At 43.0% G+C, this 20,862-nt stretch overlaps 1 protein-coding gene and 1 long non-coding RNA gene across 3 annotated transcripts; both read right to left on the bottom strand.

The window, feature by feature from the left end:
* Window positions 1-1,096: 1,096 nt before the first annotated feature.
* Window positions 1,097-6,115, bottom strand: LOC140913550 (uncharacterized). 2 transcript variants are annotated; one of them, XR_012159624.1, is made up of 3 exons: window positions 6,005-6,115; window positions 3,063-5,597; window positions 1,097-2,318 (listed from the first exon to the last, which is right to left on the bottom strand). It is a non-coding gene; the product is annotated as an uncharacterized lncRNA (long non-coding RNA). The 2 variants fall into 2 exon arrangements; XR_012159623.1 differs by lacking the exon at window positions 6,005-6,115 and having other exon boundaries at window positions 3,063-5,998.
* Window positions 6,116-19,082: 12,967 nt separating this feature from the next.
* On the bottom strand, window positions 19,083-20,299 carry ARF6 (ARF GTPase 6). Its single transcript, XM_073350219.1, has one exon. The coding sequence runs from the start codon at window positions 20,115-20,117 to the stop codon at window positions 19,590-19,592; it is 528 nt and encodes a 175-aa protein (XP_073206320.1). The 5' UTR covers window positions 20,118-20,299; the 3' UTR covers window positions 19,083-19,589.
* Window positions 20,300-20,862: the final 563 nt, after the last annotated feature.

Raw genomic sequence — 20,862 nt, forward strand, 5'->3', positions numbered from 1 at the left:
AGATATAGGAAAACATCCAAATAGTTACCATTGCTTCCTAAGCTCACCACATACACACACAGAGCATGGTTGTTTATAGGAAATCTCATGTCAGTAGATTAGAGTTTAAGTCTCCTATTAATTGATTAGAACATTTTATTTTTTAAAAGCTTCAATAGCCTTTTGCAAGGCTGCAGAGAAAGAAAACTATATAGTTGTAAATCGAGAGCTCGGCTATGTCTACCCTATAGCCTATGTGAGCAAACTGTTTTTGCTCAGGGGTGTGAATATTCCACATCCCGCCCCCCCCCCCCCCCCCAGCGACATAAATTCCACCGACATAGAATGTAGTGTGCACAGTGCTATGCTGGTGGGAGAACTTCTCCTGCCGACCTAGCTTACGCTGCTCGTGGAGATGGGGTTTTGTTATGCAGTGGGAGAGCTCTCTCCTGTCGGCACAGAGAGTTTTCACCAGACGTGCTCCAGCTGCACCCACTGCAGCGCTGTACGTAGAGACATGCGCTAAGTCACATTAACAGAGATGCAGAATCCTTTTAAGCCCCTGAGAAATCTGAGCTGCAGACTTCCCTATTTCTCTGCCAACGGGAGTGAATCAGAAGTACCCTAAACGGATAGAGGAAAGAACTATTCCATTTTAAATCCCTCTTTTTTCCCTTTGGTTTTAGTTTGTGTGATTTCTCTGCCAAAACATCTGTAGCTTCAATTGCTTAGGATCTTCGGGAGGAAACCAAGTATGACGTTAATTATTTTTTTCATTAGTAGCCACGTACTCCCCACCCCACTGGAATCTTACAAATTCATATTCAGCAAAACTTTTGCTTGATGAATCACCCCTGCAACTATGTATTCTTTTCTTGCTCATGAGGCACTAGGTTTGCAACTTAGCATTTTAGAGGTCTCTTTTGTCTACTCAAAAGAATTGCCAACTTAGAAGGGAGCAAGAGAACAGAGCATGAGAATGATGGAAGTGGGGCTCTTGATACAGGAAATTAAAATGAGCTCTCCCCTTTGGAAGGCAGTAATTGTATCACAATAAGAACATCTGCACCATCTACTAAAGTATTTCTCCTGCTTTGAAATGCAAAAGAAACAAGTCTTCATAAGAAAGAACATATTTAATTGATGACAGACCAAGTTCGGACTCAGCTGCTCTTCACATCAATATCAAGACTGGTATTTAACTTATTCCAGACACCTTCCATTACTGTATCTGTACATGCATACTTTGGATACGTAACCAAAACTGAAGAGACAAGATGACTTCACCGGTGAAAAGGGGTGGGGGGGAGGAAGTAGAAAAACTTCACAACAACAAGCTTAATAGTCAAGAGACCACCAATAGTTTTCCAGGAAAAACTGAAGTAAAGATAAATTTTGTTTGAGAAACCGTGAAATTAAACAAAATCAAGATAAGTGTACATATACCAGAAGAGTTAGGGACAAAAAAGCAAAGGGATAATGTTACATTTGAGCAAGATCTCCACCCCCTCCCTTCTAAGTCTCTCCCCTTTAAATCTACAACACAAAATAATTCTCCCTGAAGAATGATCAAAAGGCAGGATTGATAGATGTGTCTTTTGCCAGAAGTCCAGACCTCACTTACTCACTCCCTTTATCTTCCATTAATACAAAGGAAAAGCTATTATTAGAATGCCAAACCTGGAACCAATGAGGGATGTACCATGCCCTTCTAAACAACCATTCGTTGCATTTGATACTTTATACTAATAAAGTTTACATCTTATTTGCTTCAACTATTGCAGCACAATGAGCAGATATGGCTTAGCTGTCAGGAGCCTCTTTTTCCTGCAGGAGTTAAAGCTAGCTCAGATTCCCTTATGTCATTCAGTTCTGTTTTTCTCTGTTTGTTGTCTTGGGCAAGACGACAAGCACATCTGCAGCCCTGTTGTCAATTTTTAAGTAACAGTATGAATTTCATTGCTCATAGGAAGTGCTGGGCTAGCAGCATTGAAGACTAAGGCCTTGTCTACACAGAGTTTTGTCAACGCAAGTTACAACGACAATTGAACACCGGTATAGTGACATGGTTTGTGCATGTTCACACAATGTTCCTTCTGTCAGCAGAGCAGGTCCACAATTGGTGCTTTAACATTGACAGAGAGCAGCACACTGTAGGTAGCCATCTGTCCCGCCTCTCAATTTTAGAATTTTCTTTTAAAGTCTCTCTCCACACCTTGCATTCTTGTTTTTCAGCCTCTGAGGATTGGAGCACCTCTCGAAACATGTCCTCCTTGATCACTTCCTTATATGGCGGAGACACTCCGCCGGTGTGTATGGGGTTCCCCTGAAGGCCACATCTGCAGAAGCACAAGAAACAAAGAGAAGCATGATGGTTAGTGCATACACAGCATCGAATCATTATAATAAAATGCACCCTTTTTAAAAATACAAATCAGTTTCTCACTGTCCCTTGGCAAGCACACAGCTCGATGAACGCCCTAAACATGGTGAGTTCAGCCGGGAGGGGGTGGGGGGGGAAGAGAGCGCTCAAGATGGGGCAAAGAGTCTTGGTGGGTTGTTGTTTTTTTTTAAAGGGGATCACTGCAGGCGATTAGGGACAATATTTTAAATTCTACCACCATTTTCCACAGGCGGGGATCATTGAAGTCGATATCTCACTCCTAAGGATAAGCAAGGAGGCACGGGTGCATCTCCTGTATGCGTGTGGATTCAGACCAGGTCCCTATGTGGCTCGCCTGTGTGCCAGATTGGTCGCTGCACAAGTGATTGCCAATTGGTGCAGGAAAGTTTCCTACAACTGGGGAAGGAACAAAGCAGCTCTGCCAAGGACCCTTCGGTAGAGGATTGGCTGGTACCTGCAGGAAAGTTTCCTAGAGCTCTCTCTGGAGGACTCCCGTGAAATCTTGGTGTGCATTAACACACAGTTCCACTGCACTGCTTAGCTGCACAGGAGGACGTGAAGCACACGCAAACATAGCTAGTCTTGTACATTTCTATCCCTTCACCACTTCCAGAATATACAAAGCAAAGGACAGCTCTACCTCATAACTGAGCATCATCAACTCAAAAAGATCAATTACCACAGCTCTCCTCTCCTCCATCATGCACACCAGAGATGGGCTGCTAGGACTGGCTAGACCCCTCTGGAACGGAAAAGAGGTCCTGGCTCGCCATGCCACCAGACGACCCTGCTATGTGTGCCACATCGTCCTCCAACTCGACCTCCTCGTCCACAACTTTGTCCTCGGGGTTGAGTCCGCTCTCCGCCATCTCCAGCCCCACCAAAGTATCCACAGGGCTCTTGGCAGTGGGAGCAGGGTCGCCACCAAGGATGGCATCCAGCTCCTTATAGAAGCAGCAGGTCTTCGGCACAGCACCAGAGCGACAGTTTGACTCCCTTGCCTTCTGGTAGACCGGCCTCAGCTCCTTTATCCTCACATCGCCCTGCTGCATGTCCTGTTCGTAGCCCTTCTCCAACATGTCATGAGAAATCTGACCATAGGTATCAAAGTCCCTATGGCTGGAGCAGAGCTGGGTCTGTGCAGCCTCCTCTCCCCACACTGCCAGCAGATCCAACAACTCAGGGATGCTCTACACGGGAGAGCATTTACTGCGTGGAGCCGCCCTGGTCAGCTGGGAAGATGCGATGTGAATTGTCCATGCTGAGCAAACAGGAAGTGGCATTTTAAAAATTTGCGGGCCTTTAAATGGGGGGTGAGGGGAACTGATATCTATGTACCTGGGTGCAGGGCAGTGGCATGCAAACAGCGGTCAGGATGGGCATTGTGGGACACCTCCTGGAGGCCATTTACAGCAACATAACCAAGTGCAGGGTCTACACTGACACTTTGTCAATACAACTTTGCCGCAAAACTCTCTACACCTCTCATCAAGGTGGTTTTATTTTGTTGGCAAAGCAGGAGAGTTTTGTCGGCGGGAGGAGCATGGTGGTGTGTACACCTCCACTGTTTTGTCAATGAAAGCTGACTTTTGATGACAAAACTCTGTAATGTAGACAAGGCCTAAGTCAGACAAATAAGGTGTGGGAGCAGTTCCAGCTTCCCCTCAGAGTGCTCCAACTGTACATGAGGAAGGATAGTAAAGTCTATGTTCACTCAGTCCCCAGTTCCTCAGACTACCCGACAGACACTTAGTGCTAACTGGGGTCTGTAATGTGGACGCTTGTGCACTAGAAACTGGACTGAGCTCGTTTCCTACACACCTCACTAAGCAGCTGTCTGATCACATCTGGCCATTCGCGACCTGGCTGAATTTAAAGTGGTGCCTTCACATGAAGAGTTCTGAACCAATCACGGGAGCTACTTAGGCCTAATTTAGGTTTGTTAAATTACTCCACATTCCACCGTAGCGCTCCATCATCCTGGCTACTCTAAAATGTGTGCTGCCCACAGATGCCACCACTTCATTTCACTCCATCTTTCAGGTCATTATGTAATTTAATACCACAGTTCCTCGTACTGAGGCAATTTGAGACAGCATACTAAACCTTGGACAATCTGAATTTGCAAGGGTGCCGAATTGTTTTGCACCTGCACTGCACATGACTTCACACAGGGAAAAACTGAGAACGAGCATCTGCTCAGTTCTCCGCATGAGGACCCTTGATAGGAGATATTACCCGGTTTAAAAAAAAAAATCAGCTTATTGAATGCCCCCTCCTGCCCCGCTTAGTTGGAGCATCCAATGCACCATCTTATTTACTTCATTTTTTTTCAAAATGTAAGTCACATTTAAGAAGACTATGCTGCACAGACACCTCAATTTAGATCCCAGGACTCCTTCATGAAGTGACTGATGTAAGGAAATATAGCTTGGGGGAATTTCTCTAAAACACTACTGATTACATTCACATACAGCCCATTGCATTATATAAAATTGTGGGGTTTGGTAGTTATAGAAGGGCAAGAAATGTTTTCTAAATAAATGACACACACACAGCACACTGGATGGGCCCCATTTCAGGTAGGCCTCAGATGTTTGCAGGCATAATTTTCCTTCTACAAATAGAGGTAGAACTTATAATTCCTTGTGATTAAAATTATGGTTTCCCCCAAATAGGGAACAGACACTCATCAGTATAACCAGCTCCACCCTAAGTAGCAAAAAATGGTGGATTCCAGTCAGGAGACCAAACACATTGTAAATGTTTTTAATGAGAAGCTTTTAAGGTGTTCATGTTTTAGTTACCCCACTACAAGAGGGACCCAGGCAGCCCAGCTGCTGTAAGGAGGGGACAGGGCGGAGGGGAAAAAATCACACCTCTTTTCAGCCTACTATTCTTTGAAGCAGACAAATCCACTCAAAATGCTGCTGCTAAAATCATTGCCCTAGATCATGGCTCTGGCCATGCCAAATCCCTCAAACCCTGCATAGGCTTCCCCTCTACCACACAAACTCTCATTCAAGCTTTCAAAGCCCCCTGAGCTATTCCTCCTCCTGTCTCATAATGAAGTTGACGTCCATCTTCACTCCAGTTCGGTCAGCCTCTCCCAGCATATGTTCTCCCATGTGGTTGCTTGTGCTGTGTGGGGGGAGAAGTCAGTCAGAAGCCATACGCTTTATCCTCCTTCCATCTCACTGCAGAAAACTGCCACCTAATAACAAGTAGAGAGTTGATGAGCTGACTGATTGGCTACACTGGACAGACATCTACTCTGTGCTAAATAGTGCTTTTGTTACCTCACTCTCCCCATCTTTGCTTGTTTGTCTCCTTCACCTGCTAAAGGTCTTGTCTTTTAGACTGTAAACTGTCTAGTGCAGGGATTATCAATTACCCTGTTTGTATAGTGCCTAGAACAACGGGGTCCTGATCTAGTTGAAGACTTTAGTTGCTACCACAATATACATGTTTATTAAGTGGTGGATAAAAGAACTGGTGGGCATCACAAGAACTTCCAGAGATCTTTTTAAAATCCCTCACAAGGGGCTACTAAGCAGTCATGGAGGAAGACAAATTATAGATTAGAAATGTGTTGAGAGAAAACTGTATGAATAAACTCACTCTTCAGCATAAAGGATGATATAGGAGTGCCTTAAATCTCCATCGTGGAACGGGTGCTATTTCATAATGATCTAAAGAGGGGTGAACAAGAAACTGGTAAGCTTTGCAGATGGGGGGGGGGGAGAGGAATCAAAAGAACTTCATCAAGAGCCACTCTGCTGTAGCTCACGAACGCTTATGCTCAAATAAATTTGTTAGTCTCTAAGGTGCCACAAGTACTCCTTTTCTTTTTGTGGATACAGACTAACACGGCTGCTACTCTGAAACTCCAATAAAGTGTAATTGAAGTAACCTGAGTTGCCGAATTGGCAGAGACTCTGAAACAATAGCTGAGATGTGAAGTTCCACATTTGTTTCAATAAGTAATAACTCAAATGTCACTGATATTAACAGATATTTAAAGTAATTTCACTGGTCAGAGCATGCAAGGAAGAAGAGAAAGCATAATCTACACTAGTGTTTCCCACCATGGAAGCGGGGACAGGGCACACACAGATGTATAAAGAAAGATTTGTAGGCCTCTGTTCACACATAGCAGGGTTCCATGAGGATTAAACTGGATTTAATTTCATGAAGGAGGGTTCAGCTTCCAAAGGTTTGGGAAAACAGACTTGCTAAACTGTTGCCTGTGACAAAAAGGACAGCAGTGACCAAAATGGGAAAGAAAAATGATATATTAAGAAAGGGACAGAGACTAATACCAACTTTGATTGTAAATTCTTTGGCCAGGTCTTTTCGTTGTTTGTACAGCACCTAACACAATGGAGCTGGAACCTCTAGATCCTACCACACAATACTAATATCTAGGACAATATTCTCTCACCTTGAATACCACAGTCAGTTTCTATAACCCTGTTTCAAAAAGGATATAAGCAAGAAATAGAAAAAGCCCGGAGGAGGACAGCAAAAGCGGCCAGAGACATGGCAAGACTTTTCTGTGAGGTAAGATTGAAAAGTTTAAGGCTGCTCAGTTTAAGGAGATATCTGAAAGGAATGTAGAATCATGGGAGTGTTCTTACCTTAGGAGAGGATAAATTGGAGAGAAAGGAACACCTTTAAAAGGTAAACTTTCCAGGCTGATAAAGGGAATGGTTTACACAACACAGTTAACCAGAGGAACTCACTAGAGAGCAGGATTTGTTAAAGAATTAGGCATAATTACAACATAGAGTTACACTAGCTAAAGACAAACCCGTCATGCGTACCAGGACATAACCCAAATAATTACATTGGGCTAGAAAACGATTTCCCTTACAGCACTGGTTCTCAAACTGTGGGGTGTGCCCATGCCATGGTTATTAGGGGGCACCAGGACCTGACTGTGCTTAAGAATTTTTGTGTGTTTCTTCAAAATACTGTTGATAAAAGAAGAATTCCTCTCACTAAGTGTCTCCCTCCAGCTCCTGCCAGGCTGGAAGAACAAGGGAGAGGGAGGGATGAGGAGCAGCTTGCCTCTCATAGGTTGATACACAGGCACCTCGTTGGCAGGTAGTTTCTCCCTGCTCACACAGGCCCTTGCACATGCATGCTGGGGATTGTGTCCGGGCCAGAGAAGCTCGCAGCCTGTGAATCATCATGGGAGTGTCCCAAGGGCAGAGGTCCAGCCTGGCTGCCTATGTCCCGCCGCCCAGAGCATGTCCCAGCCAGGGGATGTTTGCAGGCTGGGGACAAACAGGACATCCAAGCCGGGATGGTCTCCCAGACTCCTGGCATCTACAGAAATTCTGTTTCTTAGAAAGAGGAGGGTGTGCATAGGATGTGAACCTCCAAAAGGGGGTGCAGCAAAAAAAAAAAAAGGTTTGGGAATCTTCGCCCTATAGTTATTTTAGTGCCCAAAAGTGACCATTATGGGGGGCATCTTTGGTTGTTTAACCACACATTCGTCTGAAGCAACTTGTGCTGGGTTATTGAGATATGAACTTTGACTAGACAGACCATTGTTTGATCCAGTATTCTCACTTCATCACCTCTTCTGAAAGACGGAGGAAGCCAGTGACAAGCAGTCAGTATACCAACTGAATCTTTAATGAAGTGGGTTAGACCTCTGTCTTTCTGAGGGCTTTACCACCAGCTTTTTGTTTTTTAAAAAGGTTGTTGCCCATCTATTGTTTGTATTATGGTAGCACCTAGGCGCTCCAGTCATGGAGCAAGTCTTCCTTGTGCTAGGTGCTGTACAAAAGAGAACAAAGACAGCCTCTGCCCCAAAGAGTTTACACTCTATAAGATAAAAGACAACAGGTGGGGAGGCACAAGGAAAGAAGGAGAAATATTTTGTCATCAAGGTGGCTGCCTTGGTGGGTAACTCAGCCTGAGGGTACGTCTGCATTTCGAGCTGGGGGTACGATACCCCGCTCAAGGCGGCACATCTGTGCCAGCTCTGAGGCAGGATGCTATAAACAGAGCATAGCTATGGCAGCGCAAGGGGCAGGCCGCCTTCAATACGTACCCATCTGAGATGCTGGGCATGTACTCAAGGTGGCTAACTCATCCTATATTGTCCTAGCTCAGACAGAGTCACTGCACGCATCTCTCCTTAAGCTGGGATTTACACACACAGCTCAAAACTTAGACATACCCCAAGGCCCAGAGGCTGCAAGACCATTAAATGCTAATCCTTGGACCAAGAGCAAAATGACACCTGTACAGTGGCCCCAAGACCATTTTGCATACAGTCCATTCCCACCAGCTCAGGAGAATAAGACCCCCAAAACCTGAGACTTAAAACCTTCACTTAAAAACCGTTAAATGTTCTCATTGATTCAAAACAGTGTAACAATTGAAAGATCATTCTATATATTAATCACTAAAAGGCATTAGAAAAATAGAATTCAGGTATGTGGCTGGTGGGTCTGCTCACCATATTTGGGGTCAGGAAGGATTTCGCCCACCAATTCAGATTGGCAGAGATCCTGGGGAGGAGGGGGTTACTTTCCTCTACGGCATGGGGCACAGATCATTTGCAGGTTTAAACTAAGTAAATGGTGAATTCTGTGTAACTTGAAGTCTTAAAATCATGGTTTGAGGACTTCAGTAACTCAACCAGAGGTATAATAGAACCTCAGAGTTATGAGCCCCAGAGTTACAAACTGATCAGTCAACCACATACCTCATTTGGAACCAGAAGTACACAATCAGGCAGTAGCAGAGAGGGAAAAAAAAGAGCAATTGCAGTACAGTGCTGTGTTAAACTACTACAAAAATAAAGGAAAAGCAGCATTTTTCTTCTGCGTAGTAAAGTTTCAAAGCTGTATTAAGTCAATGTTCAGTTGTAAATTTTTAGAAGAACAACGAGACTGTTGTGTTCAGTTACGAACAACCTCCATTCCCAAGGTGGTCGTAACTCTGAGATTCTACTGTAATGGATCTGTTTCAGGGGTGGGTGGGTGAGGTTCTGTGGCCTTTATTGTGCAGGAGATCAGACTAGAGGATCAAGATGATCCTGTCTATCCTTAGAGTCTATGAATCACAAGTGTGGCCAAAACTGTAAATGGTTATATAATGCAAGTGTGTTACTAGTTTATAGAACGCTTTAATACTTAGCCCTTGAAGTGCTTAGATGCAGACAATATCCAATTCCATTTTTCCTTTGAGAAGGTTGACAGGACTTCAACAAGGAGCGGCAAACTTGCCCCTTTGCTGAGAGTGGGGGACTGAACTATTAAGTTCTGAAGAATTTAAGCTTTATTTTTTGTGGGCACAGCTAGATCAGTTGGGGTGTAAAACAAAAAAACCCCCCACATACGGTCACCCCCCCCCAACATAGCAATGCCAGCAAATCCTCCAGTATAGATGCAGGAATCACAGCAGAAGAGCACAACACCAGCAAAGCATTTGTTGAGTCTATAGTCAGTTCTAATGTTGCTCAAAACTTCATTCTGCCGCTTGAGAAAGCGAAGAGGCCTGGCTCCGCTTCATTGCTGCTACTCAGTACCCTATGACCACTAAAATTGATTACAATGTATCAGGTTCCTTCTGCTGCGGCAGCTAAGCAAAGCAATGAACAGCAGTCAAGGCAGGTTCTAAAAGCTATTCAGGGGAGAAAACTATACAAAAAAACCCAGAGCCTGAAAGAGTGGCAGACCAGCAGGCATCCTGCTGGCCCTCCCTATGAATCAGCTAGGAAAAGAGACCCACTCCAAACAGTCAGGAGGCTTGAGGATAAGCAGTAGGTGAATAGAAAACGGTCTCCTCTAGCAGAAGGTTGGTACAATGAGCCTCCGAGCAAGGTCCAAGCACAGAACCTTGGCAGGGATCCAAGCATCCCTCACCTTCATCCAGCAGCTTTTCTATCTGCCTTTGACAAGTTTGGTTAGTCCTCAGGCTAGCAGGTGACTTTTTGCAAGCGCTGGGTATTGCAAAGAAAACAAAATTCACAATACAGTTGACAAAGGCTGTCCCCAACTCTTTTTAATGAGGTAATTTTATTTGTATGATAAATACAGCGCTGAAAATAAGGCAGATAACTGTTTGTCCCTCCTAGCTAGATTAAAAAAAAAGTTGTTCCCAGTGTTTGGCAAACTCAGGATTGCTTTTTTATTCCCTATATCTGAAACTTCTACATCATCAGACTTTGTTTTGATGGGGGAGCTCAACCGGAACCAAGCCATTTAGTCTAATCTTGTGAGTTTGCAAGCAAACGCTTCCTCTTGGAGGGTATAATAGCATATGCTACTGGGCTCACATTGGATTCAATTACTGCTAAGACAACGGATTAAACCCATCCCTATATGATGGGGGAAAAAGCCTCCACAAGAGCTGAGGCAGTTCCAAACTAATCCAGCCCCTGTGGGGAAAAGGGCATTCATTATGACAGATGTTTAACTAACATTGTATGAACATATTTCAGTGCACCTAGTGGTAACTGAAAAGTTGAAACAGCCATAGAGTTAATGGCTTCATTTCTAGAATAATATTCCCAGTTTCCAAAAGAAATGTTAAAGGAAGTTCCTCAGGGTAAAACAGCAAAAATACGAATAGTATAAGGGCTGAGTAACCCCACATTCCTTATACTGTGAAGTGTAAGACCTACTTCTGAGGAACGCAGACCAACAAATGTTATTTTCAAGTTTAGAAGCTGTCAACACTAGAAACAGTGTCAATTACACCTTGCAGTGTTACCCAACAACACTGCAAACCAATATAATTTAAAACATTTATGAATATGAGTTCGAACCTATTATTTGCATCCTTATTGCATTCATGTAAACATGGTGTCTGGAATGTTTTTGCCTGTATTCTGAACATTAATAGTCACAGTGCCAAAGCTGGTTTTCCCTCTAATAGCTGGTAATACCAGGATAAGCATTCATACAGACTAATCTCAGCAGAAGCCCCTCTCCGCCCCCCCAAGGACATGTATGAACCTTCATTTAAACCCCTGTATAAATATCAAAACTTAGTACAATACATAAGTAGGATGTCATTACAGCTCAAAAACCCACCAGATTTTTAGATATCAAAAGACATAGGTCTTAATGGACAACAGCATAGAAATAATACTGTTCCCTTCGTATGGAAGAATTCCAGCTAAACATCCAGACTACAGCCTTTCTAGAAATGAGAAAGTAACACTACCTCTCTCTCTCACACACACGCTTCCCAGTCTTGTTTTTACTAGAGAGGGCAACACAAGAGATATCCACCCTACCCTCAAGTTACCTTCATACCTTATGAACTCTGAAGTGTTATATACTCAACTAGCTAACCTGAATGTGAAACGCACCTCTATGGAATATGATTAATCATACAAGCATAATTGTCTGTGTCACAAGTAATATGGCACAACAGTCACATTTTCCAGATCTGCTTTTTCCCTTGTCATTGACAATACATGGGACGCTCCGTTGCTCCCACTCTCCTTTGGAATTAAAGAAGAATTTGGGGGGTGGAATTAGATGTGCCTGCACAAAATTTTCACTCCTTTTGCTGTCATTTCCATTACCCATTTAACTGTAGAACTCATCTTTAGAACTAGAAATAATGCAGTGTGATTCAGTATTTGCTTTTTTTGTAAACCAAAATATTTCTATAGAAATATTTCCATTAACAATGCTTCTACCTACTATTTGAAGAAATGCCATCCTCTGAGTCTTGCCCAAGTACTGTGTCTACAACCAATTTTGGTTCAGTTAGTGCAGCTCTAGGGGTTACATTAATCCTGCCTTGAGTGCAGGGGACTGGACAAGAAGACCTCTCAAGATCCCTTCCAGTCCTATGATTCTAGGAGTACAGAAGATAGAGGTACTTAAAAGGTGACCTGCAAAAGGGGGAAAAAAATTGAATTTTTTTTTTTGCACTTCACGATTACACAATAGACCTGAGACAAATTTAAAAATTGCTTTTTAAAAGTTAAGAAGTCAGGTTCTGTGTACGTTTGATCAGCATTTCTCAACCTTTTTGATACCAGGGACCAGCTTGCTGCTTTCCTAAATTGTGTCAGGGAGATCTCAGGGACCAGAGCCAGTCCACGGACCGGTCATTGAGACCACTGCCTTAGGCAATTCCATAAAGATCTAGAGCACTTACTGGATGACACTGGAAGTGAAACCTTATTGAAAAGAAAAGCGATTTTTATTCAGACTGTTTTAAAAGCTTTGTTATTTGTGTATTTAACTTGAGACAGAGAAACAGAAGGAAGCCTTTAAGATATTTCCCTTAAATAAAGATCTAAACTAACAAAAAAAGTGCCTACATGAGACCACTTTTGAGGTCTCTGAACACACCCCAAAGGACTTCCGGCTTTTTTGTTCAACAAAGCCTCCAAAAAGGCAGCTGGGAACCCCATTTAGGAGCATGGCATTGTAGATTTGATTACATGCTCTGAGGAGGAGATAGTTAGTTCCATAAATGGGCAAGGAAGAATGGTACCAATAGTTTCGATGCTACCAGTGAAGTGAAACAATTTTTCTATAAGAATATCTACAAATTAAATTTGGAGGCAATAACCCAACAGCATAGGGAAAGGCATCCAGTTCTTATTTCTCTCCCCCCCCCCCGGCTCTCCCTAGAAGTTATAGTACTATAAACATATGCAAGCTCATTATCCCTTATTTTCCATTCCATTTTTTACAAAAGTAGGTACCATTACAGCTGTCTCAAACTTTTATGGAACTAACTTCCTCCCCAGACCACAGGCATCAAATCCACCATGCCGTGCTCTTGCGCTGGAATTGCATTTATTGACCAGCATCACCTCACGTGGACAGACACTAAGTATCAAGTATCAGAGGGGTAGCCGTGTTAGTCTAGATCTGTAAAAGCAGCAGAGTGTCCTGTGGCACCTTATAGACTAACAGACGTATTGGAGCATAAGCTTTCATGGGTGAATACCCACTTCGTCGGATGTGTAGCATGTCGGATGATACATGTCGTAGCTGTTGGTAAAAGTTGACATTGTAAGGGTGACTATTTGTGGGTTAGATCTCTATAACTGTGTCTGTTCATCTTTAGCTTCTTTTCTTCATTAGAATACCATTCTTGAATTACTATTTTTTGTGCATGCATCCGATGAAGTGAGTATTCACCCACGAAAGCTTATGCTCCAATACGTCTGTTAGTCTATAAGGTGCCACAGGACTCTTTGCCACTAAGTATTAAGAGTAGGATTACTTGAAAATACAAGATAGACCCATTCGGCTCACCTATTTTATCTCTTCAAAAATGCCGCTCCCAAAAATTATCCTGCTTTTTATGATACTTCAAATGGTCCTTCTGACATTTGATGTTTGTTTAAATAATTTGCTTCACTCCTAAGTACTGAAGGACAACCTACGCAGTATAGAATCCTAGGGTTTGTGTTTTTTTTGTTTTTTTTTTTAAAGAGTTAAAGGTCAACATGAGACTTAAGTGCTAAAGTATCAGAATAGTAATTCTTCCCCCACCCCTCACTGGATTAAATGCTAGTACTCTGTACAAATAGTGCTTTGGAGTTTACACTTACCTAGGGCTAGTGGAAGTTTTCCCACAAAGTACCAAATATCTTCTGGGTAATTTAAGATTTTTATTTTAGCCATTAAGGTTGCAAACATTACAAACCCAAACCAAGATTATACCAATGCAATGTTGTTCCTAACAGTTCTGGTGCCTCTGCTGCTGCTGAGACCTTCCACAAACTACAAAGTGAAAGCTGACCAATCTTGTCAGTTTTGACTACTTTTTCCACCCCACAATTCTGCTGGAAACAGTGAAACTGCCAGTCAGGTCAATTTGTCAGATATGTAATTAATATAATTTTCATTTGACCAGCCCTGACAGTATTACCGTTTATATAACATGTAAATAGAAAGTCAATTGACTGGCAGTGTGCTATTTAAATAAAGAACAGTACATTTTTTAAATGAATGGAAATGTGGCTTTAATTTGAGGGGCACTGCATGCCTCTGGGGAACAGGTTTTTTTGTTTTTGTTTGCAGGGTTAGTCTTCATTCAGGCTAGTAGGTGGCAGGCAAATTCTTCCAAACCTTATCCATAAATACCTATTTTCTCCAGTGACTGGAAAAGAGATTGGTGAAGGCTTTTCTGATTCATAAAGAATAATAATTCAAGAATGGTATTTTAATTAAGAAATGAAGCTCAAGCTGAACACACACACAGTTACAGAGATCTAACCCACAAATGGTCACCCTTATAATGTCAACTTTTACCAACAACTATGACATGTTACCAGATTTACAAGTTTATTTTTCTGAGGTTGTGTCTACGCACACTTGCTCCGGTTTAACTAAATCAGTTTTAAAAGCCACATCCCTAGCTAAGGTGGCTCAAGTTTATGTATAGACAAGACACAAGCTAGACCAGCGTTTCTCGAATGTGGCCACGAAGGGCTTTTCTTGTGGCCACATCCTCCTGGGCTGTGATGGGGGACACAGGGCGGGAAAGAAGCAATGGCCCCTCTCCCAGGGCCACTAGTGGGGGTTTGGCCCTGCCCCCACTCCGAAGACACAAATGCTGGAGGTGCAAGCAGCTGGTGAATGCCCCACTTTCCCAGAGGGCAGGTGGGTAGTCTGGTCATGGAGCTTTGGGCTCCATCCACATGATAGTAGGCTCTGGTCCCAGGCTCACCACCCACACCATCATCGCTGGGCCCCATGGCCTCCTTGCCCTCCTCCCCATCCAGGGCCTAATTTGTCCCAGGGCTTGCTGGGGCTGAGTATGTGTGGTGTGAAAAGTGATATTAACAAACATACAAATATCACGTTTTACAGCAGCAGACTTACTAGCCAGCAAGTTTAAAAAAAAAAAGAGCAACCAAAAAAGCAAAAGAAGCCATAAAAATGCAAGAACATGCAAAACACCTTGTGTTTCTATTCTGTTTATGTCCAGTAAAGAATACAGACCACTGTACGTTATTTTTATTACTGAGTCTGAAAAAACCCTACATAAATAAATTACAATGATTTGGACATGTATATATACATATTTGTTTTTCCTAAAGTTAATTAAGTAGTTTAGGAAAAATTGTCAGTGCAACCACCAGCAAGAGTTGATGGCCGCACTCTGAGGCCACCAAAAAATTTGTTGTGAGAACCCCTGAGCTAGGTTCTGAAGGGTAATTTTTTTTTTTTTTAAATATTGCAGCCACTGTACTAGAACCAACACCACCTGGATACACCTAAGCACTTGAAAATTGATTTTTAGGATTAGGTTAAGGCAGTGGGACAATATTAATGATTCCCAAGTCACCTGTATACGCCTGATCTTTCGGCATAAGTGACGAAAGGTGACCAGAAAGTGTTGCCTTTTTCCTTGATGTCTCATATCCACTTCAAAGGCCAGTATCTCTTCTATCCCTTCTCAATGTCAACTCAACCATCTTCAAGCATGTCAAAACTGCCACTCTACATCGAGATTCCAAAATCTGGTTAGCTTTTCCTGTTACATCACATTTCTACCCTCCACTCTGAAAAATTACTTTAGCAGCTTCAATTTGTGTACTGTTCTAGCCTTATCCCTACTCCCCTTCCAAATTCCTTAACTGCCTTATTGCTGAACTAGCTGCTTCATTCTCAACCTCGGAGCTCCACACAACTTCACTCCTTTACATCTCTACCTGTAACTCCTTACATGCCTCTGTAGTCTCTAACAGCTCTCGACTTCTTATTACAATTTTTCCATTCTACCCCTTAATCCAAAAAAGCACCTTCCCTTCCCTCTACTCCTTCAAAGCCATTTTCTTCATGAAACTTTCCAGGACTGATCACCTCATCATCAGCACCTCTGTGCTTTCTGGCAGGTAAATTGTTCTGTGCATTATATTTGTCCAAGTTACAATGTAAGTTCCTTAGGGCAGAGATCTTGTATTGAAGTATTTTACAAAGCATAACATATTAAACATTAAGTTTACTGAAATAAAAAAGCCTGTAATTGGAAGTGGAAATATTTTTAAAAGAAACTTGTCTCCTCTTTCCAACTTTTCAATTGTAATTATGTGACTTAAAGAGTCCTCTAAAGAGAAACTAATAGCATTACAATCTTTCAAACCGAGGTTAAACAGAACCTAGGCCTCTATGTAAGCAGAAGGCACTACTCCAGTGTATTATATAGATCCTTTCTGGTTTTACCATATTCAAATATAAGTAAAATACCAGGAGAGCTGCACTGTATAATTGCTTTATTTTCTGCTCATTAGTTCTTTACCAACACTACAACCATATTGAGAACACAAAATTCCTGTTTACTGAGGTCAGGGAGATGAAAATCTACAGACTCATTCACTTACCAGACAAGAATAATGCCATTCAAAAAATGTACTCCAGTTTACTTCGTAAATTCGTAAGAACACAGAAGTTGATGCACTTATAATTCAGTTGTAAGAATTCTGATAAAAAAAAAGATTGCCACTTTAACCTGCAGGCTACAATTACTTGCATTGTTCCCCCTCCCCCCTTTTTCCTTCATAAAGACATTTTGAAAATGAAGCCTTTATATTTCGTTCAGTAGCAAAGGTCATTTATTTTTGAATTATCTGCCACACAAGTTTCAGTAACTTTAGAGTCTTTCCCCCCCAGAATAAAACATTTAAAAATTCAAGAGTATAATTAAATTTATCATTTTACCTACACAACAGAATATCTAAAGTAACAAAAATTACCAAAGAAATACAAAATTGTGAATTCAATTTAATGTAAAAACCTAGTGAAATTTAAACCTGCCCCAAACAGTGTTTGAAGAGAAAGAATACAGTAAACACTTTAGACTGAAAGTGAAAATCCAATTTTTCATTTTGATTGAGATATGTTTAAGAAAGTTTGAAAACTATTAATAGAGCTTCAAGTCTTCCAGTTTAGGCATTTACCTTGTGCTTGGCTTTTTTTATATTTTTTCCAGAAGAAAACAATTGTACCCTGGTGTTTGTTTATACACCTTTACACTACCACACTATTTGACCAATTACATTAACTGAAATGAATTTATTGAATTTATAAAAACTAGAAAATGGAGCAACAATTCAAGAAGGACTTAAAAAGACTTCCAAAATGAAGACTTCTAGTTTCCCCTTCAGAATTATGATTTAAAGTAAATCAACTTGCCTTGCTTTTCTAACTAACTTTTTCCTTTTATAAAATTGTTTCTGAATCATTGCTATATTTTCTAGTATCATCCAGAATCCTATCACTGCCATTGCAACCCACATTTAGAGTGTCCCTTTCTTGGAACCATATTCTAAACAAAGCATTTTTCTTCAAGGGGTCCTAAGCATTAAATTTTTAGGAAATGAACTTCAACATTTTTATCTCCCCATAGATCTTTGGTAAGAGCTCCATAATACACTGTACTTAACATACAGAGTCAACACTGCGGAAACGTAGTGTAATGCCCCAATCTAATGTAAAACTTACAACCTCAAAAAAAACTTTTTTTCTCTTCTTCTAGTTTTGTAGAGTTACATTCCTAGAATTCCCCAGTTGAGTTTAACTCCTTGAGGAAATCTGAAGTTAATCCTTAAGGCTGAATAAAACCCAGCTGCTTTACATTTTTTGCACCCAGTATTAATACTTGATTGAAACGATACAAACCAAACCCACCCAGATTGAGAGTTCAAATCAGTGTTTTTGCCATAACTTCCCAGTCAGAGACATCTGAAAACGGTGTTATGGCAAGTGAGCTGCTTGCCCTTTAAAAACTATATGTGGAAGTTTACATTCATAGTCATATGCTCACTCTACACCCCACCCTCATTACTAATTACTCAATGGATTTAAATTCAGACATTCAACACAGTTCCTTTCATAAAGAATTATAGTAATGTTACTGAAACAGAGGGACAAAAATGTTTAGAATGACTTTCATGGGTTAAATTGTGGTCTTGCAAAAACTAAATCGTGATATAAACGACTTCTTCAAATGCCAGTTACTCAAAAGTTAAAATGATTAATTTCTGTTAAAGTTTAGAACTGAGCTTGTGTATTCAAATAATTATGATATGGAAACAAATCCATATTGGGGGGGGGGGGTTGCAGCTGATAAAGATGCATGCTTTTCAGAAAACATGAGATTTTCAAACTTTGGAAGAGGAAATGTCTCCAAAAGTCTCAAGATTAACAAATGCATCTTTCCTATATTGTAAGAGAGGCAAGACACGACTTGATTTTTGCCTAATGGTAAATTATTTAAAGTAAAAGGAACAGTAATGCTTACACGTTACTGCTATGCTTTCTGGAAAGATGATATCTCGCACTGTGAGGAGACTGACACAACTAGTTAAGACTGCAGCTAAACATCATTAACTTTGCAATGCAAGACATAGGAACTGTGAGTAGAGTATAACTTGGAACTATTACATCATTCACATTTTATTATATGGTTGCTATGCAATATGGGGAACTTATTTGCATCCCTACTCATGCATGATGTATGGTTCAGAACTTCACAGCTGACATTTCAATGCAGTTCTTACATTACCTCTGATATGTACTTTGAACATATTACAATGGTATTCTCACTATCTGCCACTGTAGGCAAGGTTTTATTTACCATGTTAGTCTTAGATATGAAAAGACAGATTTAAAGTTACTATTTAGTTACAGATTAAGGACTTCTTTTTTAAAAAAAGTCCTCAATATAAAAAGACAGACTGCAGTTTGATTTTAAGCAATAATTTTCAGTTTACTGATGAAACAGACCTATCAACATATTCTGCATGAATGCAAAAAGAAGCAATCTACAGCAAGTGATAAAGAAAAAAAAATTTCAAAAAAGTAGAACCGGAAAGCATACATTGAAAATGGTTACCCCTCCCCGCCCTGCAAAAAAAAAAAAAAAACCCATTATAAGGGCTAATCAAGAGAGGAAAAAAATTACTTAGCAAATCTACAGTGTGTCTTTCCCCGTTTGCTGGAAGTCTGCCATAGCATCTATGCTTGTGTTCGTGTCACATTTGGAAATTACAGCATCCTAACGCCAAGCAAGAAGAGTTAAACAGGAATCCAGTCAGCGTGTAGAAGGAAAGGGTGGTAACTGGAGAAGAAGTGATCATAACCCTATGGATGCTTGGTTTTTACTTTTTCGGTAGAGAATCATTCTTCTAGGAAACCAGGCAGGCTATTTTTTTTTTAATTATCTGCAGACTAAGTAGTTATTGTTATCATTAGGATTTATAATTGGACGTTAACCATGTCAGCCCTTCGTAGAGTCCATCCCCTGTGGTAGCACAGGAGGGCTGCACGTACCAATTCCTATCCCTGATCCGGGTGAGGCCCAGTTTCTCCTGGATTTCATGGGGTTTCATAGCATCGGGCAGGTCCTGCTTGTTGGCGAAGATGAGGATGATGGCGTCCCGCATCTCCCGGTCGTTGATGATGCGGTGCAGCTCCTGGCGGGCCTCGTCGATGCGATCGCGGTCGGCGCAGTCCACCACGAAGATTAACCCCTGCGTGCCCGTGTAGTAGTGCCGCCACAGGGGGCGGATCTTGTCCTGGCCCCCGACATCCCACACGTTGAACTTGACGTTTTTGTAAGTCACCGTCTCCACGTTGAAGCCCACGGTGGGGATGGTGGTGACGGACTGGCCCAGCTTCAGTTTGTACAGGATGGTGGTTTTACCGGCCGCGTCCAGCCCCAGCATCAGGATCCGCATCTCCTTGTTGCCGAAGATCTTGGACAGCACCTTGCCCATCTCGGCGGCATCCACGGGGCCCCCTCGGGGCAGAGCGGAGCCCGGCGGCCGCTGGCACACGTGCTGCGAGCGGGAGGCCGCGGCGTCCGGGCCCAGGGCAGCCGGGGCGAGGCGCTCGGCCTGGGGGACACGAGACCCAGCGCCGCACCGGGCGGGAGGCGGGTTCCCCGGGGGAGGCCTGCGGGCCTATCCCGCCCCAGCGGCCGGGGCGAGCCGATCCCCCGCCAAGCCCGGCAGAGCGGCCGCCAGCCCGCCGTGAGGAGACCCGCGGGAAGCGTCAGCTGCGGACCCTCCGCCCGCCCGGGTGCAGGCCCAGCCCCCTGCCCTTCGCCGCCGGGCCCAGGGCGGCCCCGCGCCCGGCTCCTTCCTTCGCGCCGGGCGGCGGCTCCTCAGCTCATGGAGGGCGGCGGCTCCTGCCTGCGGAGGGGGCGGAGAGAGACGGTGACTGCCCGGCGCCGGCTGCCGCGAGCGGACCCGGCCGCCCCGTACCTGCGGTGCTCCCCGCCTCGCGCGGCCAGCCCAGCCGCCGCCGCCGGAAAAGCTGCCGCGCGAACCCACCTTCACTTCCCCTCGGCCGGCAGCGCGCCTGCGCACAGCCCCGCCGGCCCAAACCCCGCCCCTTGGGCGGTACGAACCAACCACGCATGTGCACAACCGGACCCATCCGCCTGGGCAGGAAGGGCCTCACAGAGAGTCTCCCCCCCCACGGTCAACTGCGCATGTGCAAAGCCAAGCCCGTGTCTAA

The sequence above is a fragment of the Lepidochelys kempii genome, chromosome 6 (genome assembly GCF_965140265.1).
Source record: "Lepidochelys kempii isolate rLepKem1 chromosome 6, rLepKem1.hap2, whole genome shotgun sequence".
In the NCBI taxonomy this organism is placed as follows: Eukaryota; Metazoa; Chordata; order Testudines; family Cheloniidae; genus Lepidochelys; species Lepidochelys kempii.